We start from the raw sequence: 11461 nt of genomic DNA on the forward strand, positions 1-11461 counted from the left end.
GAGTGCGTCTGGAGGCGGGTTAGAATAACTCCACTGCAACCTTGCGAGTCGTTGTTGGCGACGAAAAGGGAATCCAGTGTCGGGGTGTATAACCGGGCCACCCTGTACATTCGAGGACCTGGTCCACCAGGCTGGGAGAGACTCGAATATGAGACAACAAAGTATGGCTATGTGTCGCGTGGGATAGGATCCGAGAATTATAGCGCTGGCGAGGGCCAGCAGTAATTGTTAACTACAGACCCATGCTCATGTCGGAGAGGGTGCCATACATCAACAAACCCGCAACTGCCTGACAGTACCAAAATCTGGCCTTCTGCCCAAAATTGAGGCTCGATACCAAGAGAGACGGACCGACTGACCGTCGGTCGTAACATAACTGTGAATTCGATTGAATTGTTGTCAATTAGGCTGAGAGCTGCATTTATGAGAAGTGAGAAGCTGGTAACTGAGGCCTCGGAGAGCTCTGGAACCCAGAGGAAGGGGGACGTTCACCGTTGGAAGCCGCTACCAAGGAACGGCTAGTGAAGAATGAGAAGACTTTATGTATGCTGTAGTTATAGTGATCATTGGATTGTGTAATTCAGTGAGGCTGTCATAGTTATTTGTAGTTACGAGTGTAGGTGTCCAATAAATACAATTACCAATCCAAACCTCGTCTCAAGTCACAATCACGTGACGGTACATAGATATGTAGATACTGTACTGAGGTGCATAAGGTGTGTCCTCTACAATCTGCTGCTGAATTTTGTGAGTCCTGATGACAACACTGTTTACTCTGAGTTGACAAGTTTCTGTGATTCACTTTACGTCTCTGTCAGTATCTTGGATAGTAGTGTGACGGGCTGTAGGATCGCAGATGAGTTGGAAAGGATTTACATGGGAGCAGTAGCGGCCAGATCGAGGTACCAGCCTGAATTTACCTTGGAGCGAACAATGAAAACGGCGAAAACATTAGGAAGAGATGTATCGTCAAAAATTCGAATCCATGACACATCAAATACGACTAAAGAGTGTTAATGTTACACAAACTCCTTCAGAGATATAATTAATGAGACGTGTTGCACAGGTTTCACATCCGCCATAAATATTTCTACAAGGATCCGACCCGGTGTGTTGCTGGCTGCATACACAAAGTGCCTTGAGAAACAAAGCGAAGGTAAGCAAACCTGAGCTCGGCACAAAAAAAAAAAACCTCTTTGTCAGCCTGAACAGAACATTATAATGGGACATTTTATCTCGAAATTGTACTTTAAAGGAATTTCGACTATTTCAATAAAACCTTGCACTATAATTCACAAACACATAATAAAACACAGACATAAAGCATAAAAATTTAGGTGGAAGAGTGAAACAGTTATACACCTTGTAACGGCTCTTTGTAATGTTTCTTTGGTTGTAGCTATAATAAATTTGAAGAACATATTGACTGTCCTATAAACATCTTCAATTTATGAAGAGCTTCTGGCTATAGCAAAAATAAAAAGGACGCATTTCCGACATTATGTGCCTCCATTTGCATGTGACTGTGCACACTTACACTCTTAGAACGATACAAAGTAAAACACGGCGTACATTCTGGAGAAAACACTAGAAAGAGGAAGGAAAAAAATTGCTTTGTATTTGTAGGACATGGGTTCAAATCTCGGCATGCAACCCGGCAATCCTGACTGATACTTGTCGTGTCTTTCCTCAGTTCCTTCACGCAAATACCAGGATATTACCTCAAATTAATCCACGACAACTTCTTTTCATAACTTTCAATTTTTTTATTCACTAACCATTATACTGCGGCTTTTTTATGGAGTGTGACTACAGGCGGGGTTTGGATTGGTAACTGGAATTGTTGTACACATACACATAACTCGTAACTACAAGTGTCTATAGCACTATTGCTAAACCACACCCTTTAGAGTTCACTAGAGCACACACTCAAGTCTTCTCATCCTGCTGTGTCTTCACTAGTTGTAACCTGGCAACAGCTTCTAGTGGCGGATGTTCCCCTTCCTCTGGGTTTCCGAACTGTCCCGGTACCTCAACTACGAGCTTCTAACAGCAACGGCTCACAACAACTGAATCGCAGCGGTCCTCTTAACTCACTCATTCACCGACCAATTCGCACCACTCCGCTAAGTGAACTTAACACAACTCAAGTAACTGCTTTAACTGTCGGTGGTTATTGAACCATTGCTTAGCTACGGTTGTTGTTTACAGAACCATTACTTAGCAGCGGCTTTTGTGTAACTGCTTATATTGCGTTCGTTGCATAGCAACGGGTCTGCGTGCAGCAATATCTTTGGGCACTATGTATACTCACCTAATGATAGAAACGTTAAATAAATCGTGAATATATTAATATATAAATAATGTAATCCCTTGGAGGAATAGAGAACCCGCTTGGAAAATTTGTGAGTGTTTATGTCTGCATATCTGCGGGCAGGGTGTGAGAAATCTCCACTTTTCCATAAAGCTATAAGCGAGACAGGGGGACGGGGTTTAAGGCTACAAATAAAGCAAAATGACATTGGAAATAAAGGATAATAATTATATGCAAAATTTAATTGAAACTGTGGAAGAAAACTAATGCCTTTATCTTGCAACAACAGAAAGATCAAAACTTGTGACATGATTTCGAATAAAAAAGTGCAATACTAGACTGACTCGGATGGTATGAAACAAAAAACTTGTATTGGTTGTAGTGTGATTGATCTATGGTTAACAGATCAGAAAGTAATGTTTTCGGCAGACCAGGAAAATGGAATTCTTTGATTAGTGGACAGAAAAAAATATATAACTTTTAAGAAAGAAAATGTGCTGATATAAACTTAATTGAAAGTACAGATACTTAACAGAAAACATCAGTAGGGTAACATCTACTCTTGATGATGGAGGCGGAAACAGTTTCCGAAACCTTGAGCACCAACTTGACATGATGTTGCTGATGGCCCGTAAAAACATTTAATCCTGCGGCCATTAGCTTCAAATCACACACAGAAATGGCCAAGGCACATGGTGAATTCTTCCACAATACAGGAATAACTGGTCATAACAGGCAGCAGTACTGCATTAAGGCATCTGAGCAGAACATAGTAATAAGAAGGCAAAGCTATCCCTGTAACAGGCCGTGAAGGCCCATAGGATTGTGAGACGTCGTGGCTCCCACGTTTTCTTTAGGTATTCGGCTCACAGATGGCGGTAAGTTTGTCAGCCTTACGCGCCGGACGCCCTTAACCCTGTAGGAAGATTCCTGGTACTCATTTCTGTTAGAGGCTGAGTCGACCCCAGGGATGGAAGGATTAGGTCGTTTGAAAATATTTACCGCATTGGAACTCGAACCCGCTACCTTCCGGTTTGTAGCATAGTGCCTCAACCAACTGCGCTACTGCATGCCCCCAACACAGTATTATTATACGAAATTATTTCAAATATCTGTGTTGCTTCCCACAGTGTTGTCCACTAGACAGAATGCAGTCCCAGTTCTATATGCCAAAGGGACAAAGCTTTCTACTTACCATCGAAGGTTTATGTTCAGAAGGGCAACAATGAGCTGAATGACGTCTCGGTAGCTGATTGGATGGTGGCAGACGAGGGACGTTCATTGATTGGAGCAGCGTTTGTTCCCTGACCAGCAGGTCCAAAAGCGATCTCTCCGGCAGCGCCAGGCTGCTTGTGCGGCAAGACCTGCAAACATTATGCATGAGAATTGAGAGGAGCTTATACGCACCCTGGTTATAATTCATGTGCTAAGAAGGCGCTGAACTTGAGTTTGTCTTTCAGCTCATCACAAGACAACCGGATTCTTAAACGAGTAATTATCTTTGCCCCGGATTCTTAAACGAGTAATTATCTTTGCCCATTGATTTATGATCCTTTACAGCAAACATGGAACACGAATTAGTCCTGGCTGCTCTCATCAACAGTATCCTCAGTGAATCTGATCGAGTCCTCTGACCGATATGAGGACTGCAGTTGTATGTACAGATTACAAAATTACCTCAGTTATTATATTCAAGGAGTTTATCCTGTTGTGTTAATGTATACCAAATGTATTTGCCCGTCACAACACAACAGCTCTCAATAGTCCCACCCACAAATGTATGGTGAATTTATTTATCTTAGTGGTATAACTTGCTACATGTTTCGGCTTAGTAAAAGCCATCATCGGGCAAATATACACTAATAGCAATTTTCTTAAACTATTAAATTACGTTTCACATAAGTACATATATTATCACAATATCTTTGAACACATTAAAACATATTAGATTTTTTCTAATGCTTACAAATATTCGTAAAATAATATAAAATACATGCGATAAGTTAACAAGTTTTACAATTTAAAATTATAACATAACTACTTAGATATTTTGTGCTGTCACGTATAATAATTTCATATCCTGTTTCACATTAATGTTAATTGCTGCAATCCTGACATTATATCAAGTAGTGACTAATGAACATTGTTTTGGTTATGATTTAGTTTTTATTTCTTTTCAGTCTCTCCAATGAGGCGATTGTGCTCTTTGGGATTGATGTTTCATTTTCGGTCTTAGTACGAGTATTTTAGGAGTTTTCCTGTGTTTCAATATTCAACTTTCGTTGAACGTCAGATTGCAACTCAGTGCGTCAATTATGCACCCTCTTCACGCTGCCTCGTACCATAGACACCTTCACACGTTGCCTATCAACAGCTCTGAGCGCGCGACCGTGTATAGAGAATTCTGTGACGATAAGTGTCTGGTGAGATGCAGAAGTAACGAAATACAATGACGCTGGGGTTTGAAGCCAGTACATACTGAGATTGAAGGACCCTAAACGTATATCCTCCTTCTTCTCCCCTTCTTCTTCTTCTTCTTCTAGAATGTAGGCCATTGGCCTGTTTCGGACTTCAAGATGATACTTCGGTGTCTTCGGGTTTTAAAATTTAGTAATACTTTTCAGACTCAAAATTACTGGGTTTTTGGACTATGTCCATCGTCCGGTATTCTAAAAACACTAGAAAACATAACGTTTGGGAAACTGGATTTGTTTCTGTTGTTAGGTGTGGAGGGGGAGACACCTCCACTGATGGGTCCGTTAGAAAGATCTAACCTCAATCACTGATCCAGACCACAACGAGATTTAAGGTGCCTAACGTAAACTCTGATATTTAATCCATTTCATTTTTCATACTGAGTTATGTCGTTATATACGTATTGTCGTAGGTGTTTACCACTGTTTCGTAGAAACTTAACTCTACGCTCTTCTGTGATTAATAAATAAGATAAAGTGACTGAATCGCTGGGACCCTCAGCTTAATATTCTACTGACGTGGCGTCACACGGAAGGGAGTATCCCACGAAGATTAGATATTATCACGTGGTGGAGTGACGATAAAATGGTTTTGGATTGGTAATAGGATTTATTGAACACTTACGGAACGTAAATACAAATAACTACGACGGTCTCACTGAGTTACACATTCTAAAGATCACTATAACCACAGCACACATAAAGCCTTCTCTGTCTTCATTAGCCGTTCCTTGATAACACCTTCCAGTGGTGGACGTTCCTCTCCCTCTGTGCTCCTGAAGTGTCCCCGGCCTCAGCTACCAGCTTCTCACTGATCACAAATGCAACTAGCAACTGACTCGAAAGTCAGTTGGCTGAACAACTAGTTCTCCTTATATAGCCTCGGCGCGGACTGCACAGAGAAGGTTTCTCCCACTACTGCGTGTTCTCTTGTTGCCGGGGAAGCAAAAGTGTCCATAGAGCTGTTCCCTGGCAACGGCTGTTGTACTGTCGCCTGTTTGCACACTTCTTATTTAGCAGCGGGTCTACATGTCACAGTATGTTTCAATGCATCAGTGTTTTATAAACATGCAGTGTTGATGCCATTAAATGAAACAAAGAGGAAGTAAGAACAGTGGAGATGATTATTTTTACTTCTAGAATAAATATCAACCACATGCAAGAATGTAATACGTTTTTCATTAAACCCCAAGTTGCTTGGTACTCTGATTTGTTCTAATTCAGAAATAACTTCATAAAACATGAATCTTACATGCAATTGGTAGGCCACTGCCAGCCGCTCGTAACACGAACAGAATTTGGGATATACACCCACCATGTCTACGGAAGAGAGTCACATGCTTGACCACGCGGTGTGCCTATTGTCCAAGTAGGATTTTGGGTCCTACAGCCGTGAACATGAAGAGTACAATGTTCTGAGCTGTGACGCCGTATAGTCTGGAAGTTAACCTGGCCAATTCGCGCTGCTTTGGGGTCGGAGAGTAAGCCAAACAAGCAAGCAAGCATTAAAGAAAGCAAAACTATACTTTCGCCGTAACAGTCAATATATTCCTCTGAAGCGTCGGTGAACTACCGGATTATACGGCGTCACATACCATAAGGAAAATACTCTTCATCATTACGTAAGCCTCCGTAATTCTAATGACAATGTTCGGCAGTCCCATCTGCCGAATCATTGGAGTGTGGCGTCTCCATGGCGTCAGGGCTGCAGCCACGTGCACATTTGCATACGGGGCTTGTTATGCCCTCTTTGAGCAAAATGCATAATGAGGGGTGTGCACCTTCCTTTACTTCCTCCCAGCTGCTCTGCTCCAGCCGTTAGGAGAGAGTTTAGTGTTCCAGAGTGTTAGGGTTTGATCCCGGTTGCTGCCACCAAAATGTACCCAAGAAAGGAGAAACAGAACTGGAACGTTCAACAAAGCTAATACCAAACTAAGTCATTGAACACGACCTTGAACCAGTTTCACCCACCGCCCACACTCGTAACCACATTTATAATGTTGTTCCACATTTTTTCTCGGTCTAGTGGCAGTTTTCCAAGAGGTTTTCTCATAAAAATTCTATAACCATTCTTTGCTTCCTTCATTCGCACAGCTCACCAAGTTTTCATTATCCTAATAAAATTAGGTAACCTCTGGAGTCTATAGAAGTCGACATGGGTACTGCATTCTGGTTTTGACGACCGAGGAACCGGGTATGAATGCCGGAGAAGATAGGAGATTCTTCTCTTCTGTCCAGCGTAGAGACCAAGCCAGGATTATATGCAGCCCGAGTCGTGAGACTGAACAGTCATATGGAAGTAGTGCCAAAAATAAGAACGGCGCAGTTATGTCTCCACTTCCCCATGCGTCTTCAAGAATTGGTGCTTAAATAATAAAGCACAGGGACAATGTTACATTTACCCGGGGCCTATATTTTGGGAGGTTCATGCTTGTGCATTATCCCACTATTCGTGAGATTAGAAACAATATATACCAATATAGCGAAAATAAATTACCTGAAGAAGGGAATATGGGTGACAATGATAAGATTACTAGAGCACAGTTGGTAGTATCGAAGACAATTATTACGGAGTTAACTTACCACTGAGACCGGCCTTTACCGAGCCATCTCGCGGACAACTAAGCACACTACTGGAGACTCTAAACCCTGTATCTTATAACCTATTGGAGCCATCACTTTAAATCTGTATGAAAATATATCATAAACATATTTACATGCTCTAGGTGGACAATGGTTATGAATCAACGGTTACAAACGTGAAGAGGGTGCGAGGCTTTGCAGTTGTAACATTCGCAAAAAGTTTAAAGCGGTTTGAATCTGAGAGAGGGTAATTGCAACATGTCTGAACGCACTCAGATCCTCTGGGGCGAGCAGCTGCGTCCGGTTGAACCAGAAAAAAGTGTTTCGGCGACTGACTGTCAGTTCATCAGTAACCATGTTCGTAAACACAGAGCTTCAAATCTTACGTAATATGTCTTACAGCCACAAGGCTCAATATTTGGAGACCTAAATGACCTTGGAGCAATGTTTCTTTTTGAAAACATCGTCCCAAACAAGCTGTGCCATACCTAGGCCGGCTTCTCACAGAGGTCATGTAGGATTTGTGGTCCACAAAATGGCATCGGGACAGGTTTTCTGCGAATATTTCGGTTTCCGCACCAACTGTCATTCCACCAACTGCGTCAAAATTTTTCTATCATCCCTGGCTTGTACAATAGGCCAAATACTGGCCGATATGCCTTGCGGACTCAGTCTCACGCCGGAAACATCCATCCAATTAAAAATAAATTGTCCGAAACAGCCGCTCTACTGACTTTACCGTGTGCAGGCATCCATGATTGCTGTTCGTTCTCAACAGACAATCCTGAACGCCTCTGACACACTTGAGGGCAATTCAGCGCCGTCTGTCTGCGTGTTGCATACATACCTTCCAGTTTGGCGGTCTGGTCCGTTCAAGACAGGGAGGTTATTGTTTCCTGGTGACATTTCCAACCTGGTGACGCTCGACCGACGTCTCAGATCGTCCAGTCGGGCCGTTCCAAGAGACATGGCCGTATGCTGAAACAAGTCATGTTCACTCTGTTGACGTGGGCAGTAACAAACGTCTACAGATAGTTCAGCATGCTCCCTATTCGTGGAGGCATTACTGTGGACGTGTTGTCTCATGTATGCAATTCCCTAATATTTAAGGAAAATTAGAAGGAAACCTGATACCAGTGTCCGCTGTGACATTCAAGCCAAAAGCACTGAATTATTCTTGTGCTTAACTTATATGGCGTTGCCATATTATGGACTACATAGCATCGAATTGTAAGATGGCTGATGAATTGGAAAGCATGTGAAAGGAAGCAGTCATGGTTCCGTCGAGCTACTATCCTAGAATTCGTCTGCAATGACTGAGGAGTCAGTCACGGTAGCCTGTGCCCCGAAGGAAATTCAACATTCAAACCTGCTTAGTACGATTTAACTCGTCATTGCTAGGTGCGATGCGTATGTAGAACAGGGTTAGCGCATTCAGTACAGCTACTGCGCTATGGATTGGACGGCCGAGGGGTAGGAGTTCGAATCCCGGTAGGGGAAGATTTTCTGACATCCATGTCGTCCAGACCGGCTATGGGACCCACACAGCCTCCTACCCAATTGGTACTGGGGGCACTTTCCCCGGGGATAAAGCAGGAGGGATGTGAAGGGGACTACTCACCTCCAGCTAGTGCCGACGTCAAGAAAACATGGATCTATACATCCACTCCCCCATACGTCTTCATGGAGTAGTGCTTAATTAGTTAAGCACAGGGACAACTTTATCTCTACGATACAAATGTCGACCAGATAAACGACTAGTAGATTCTGTCGGGGGTAAATTATTTGAATAGTGATAACGCCATGAAGTTACGTTTCTTATTTTTAGAATTCAAATCTCTTCTCATTACGACTATAAAAACATGGAGACTTTCGGGTATTTTACAAAATGAAAGTAAAACCCTGGGTTTGTTACAGGCTTGGTATATAAGTAAAAAAAAAGTAAAGCTATCCCTGCACCAGGCCGTGAAGACCCATAGGGTTGCAAGACGTCGAGGCTCCCACATTATCTAGACAATCGGCTCACAGATGGCGGTAAGATTGTCAGCCCTACGCCACGGCCGCGCTTTACTCCCCAGGAAAATTATTTAATTAATTCCTGGTACTCATTTCTGTTAGAGGCTGAGTAAACCCCAGGGCCTAGTGTGGCTGGAAGGATTAGGTCAACTGAAAAATATCCAATGACCTCATCGGGACTTGAACCCGCGACCTTCAGGCTTGTTCCCTTCAATACGTTTAAATCTTTCGCATTTTACAGGCTTGGTATATTCCATTCAGAATCATGGACCTTAGGTTCTGGCAGCGCTGACTGAACAGTGCGATCTTCTGGTTGTCACGCCGTGTACTTCGGAGAAAGCCTCCATCTTCAGGAAAGGCTAATACTTCGATACTGCAAACGGCAGAGAGTGAACGTGAAGAAATGAGACGACGAGTTCTAGGTGTAGTTCACAAGGCGCCGACTATTTCGCAATGCCTACTGTGTCTTGACTTATTAGTAGAGTGAAAAGAGGCATCGTGTGTACCGGTCTGTAAGCCGACAGGAAATGGAGAGATCTACTGTCGTTCATGACCGATGTTTTAGTAGTTAGGGGATGGGCCGTCTACACAAACATTTACCAATTATAACTATATACTATTTCATTGGGAGCACTCTGTAGTATAACTGATTGAGACATTATGCTAAAACTAAAAGGTCAAGGGTTCGATTCCCCATGAATGACCTTAACCTTCCAGCCGCATTATGGCCCTGGGGTCGACTCAGCCTTTAACGAAATGAGTACCAGGAACCTTCCTAGATGTAAAGGGTGGTCGGCGCGTAAGGCTAACAACCTCACCGCCATCTGTGAGATGACTGTCTAGATAATGTGGGAGCCTTGACGTCTCATAACCCTATGGGCCTCTTCGGCCTGTTACAGGGACAGTTTTTTTTCTAATTATTATTATTTTTAGATTAGAATATCAGACTCAGCCCCATAAAAATCACTTCTCCAAACGTCATAAGTAACATGAAGTTAACAGCTTCAGCTACAGAGGTCGCAATCTAAAAGACAACATACCATCCTTTTCAACGGGCAAACTTGCACTGAAAATACTGACAGAATAAGTCGTAACACTACTGCAGTGCTGCACATGATGCAATGTCCCCAACCACAGGTCAGTTCTTCACAGTACTATTTCGCCTTACTTACTTACTTACTTACTTACTTACTTACTTACTCATGTAGCTGAGTCCTTCTGGAGGAACCGCCAATTCTGCAGCTACTCAAGAATTTCCCAGCATTTTATGGAACCCGAAAGTTCATTACCGTGTTCACAAGAGCCCTCCACTTGTCTCTATCCTGAGCCAGATCAATCCAATCAATACCATTCCATCCTATCTCTCTAAGATCCATTTTAATACTGTTCACTCACTTAAGCCTTGGTCTCCCCAGTGGTCTCTTTCTTTCTGGGTTTCCCAGCAATATCCTATACGCATTCCTCATCTCTCCAATTCGTGCTACATGCCCTGCCCACCTCATTCTTCTTGACTTGATCGTTCTAATTATACTTGCAAAACAGTATAAGTTATGAAGCTCCTCATTATGAAGTTTTCTCCAACCTCCTCTCACTTCATCTCTCTTCGGTCCAAATATTCTCAACACCCTGATCAGGCAATTTTTCCTTATGCCAAATAGAAGTAATTAGATTGTGGATCTTAGAACGTAATATTTCGCCTCCTGCTTGAATAAGTTCTGCCGGAATTTGATAACTACCTGGCGATTTATACCGTTTCAATTTTGCAATAGCACTTTCAAACTCAAAAGGGCTAGGATCAGGTATTAACGGCTCAGCTGTATCGATTTCTATCTGCCTAACATCACTGACCCTATGTACATTCAATAACTGAGAGAAGTAGTTCTTCCACCTGTTCAAAATGTTGTGGGAATCTGCAAGCAGATCACCATTCTCGTCCTTCACTAAGTTACTGTTAGGTTGGTAACCCCTCTTAAAGTCATTTATTCCTCTATACAGGTCTCTAATGTTCTTGTTCTTACTGTTCATTGCAAGCTCATCAATTTTGTCTTTCAGATATTCCCTCTTTTTATTCCTG

General features: G+C 42.6%; 1 protein-coding gene across 1 annotated transcript in view; it reads right to left on the bottom strand.

The window, feature by feature from the left end:
• Positions 1-11461, bottom strand: part of LOC111871968 (atrial natriuretic peptide-converting enzyme) — a 323648-nt gene that overhangs the window by 69575 nt on the left and 242612 nt on the right. Inside the window, exons 3-4 of the mRNA XM_033754465.1 lie at positions 8219-8349; positions 3510-3678 (exon numbers count right to left, since the gene is read on the bottom strand). Coding sequence (XP_033610356.1) covers positions 3510-3678; positions 8219-8340 — 291 coding nt within the window. The 5' untranslated portion in view covers positions 8341-8349. The remainder of the gene's footprint in view (positions 1-3509; positions 3679-8218; positions 8350-11461) is intronic.

The sequence above is a fragment of the Cryptotermes secundus genome, unplaced genomic scaffold (assembly GCF_002891405.2).
Source record: "Cryptotermes secundus unplaced genomic scaffold, Csec_1.0 scaffold137, whole genome shotgun sequence".
Taxonomy (NCBI): domain Eukaryota; kingdom Metazoa; phylum Arthropoda; class Insecta; order Blattodea; family Kalotermitidae; genus Cryptotermes; species Cryptotermes secundus.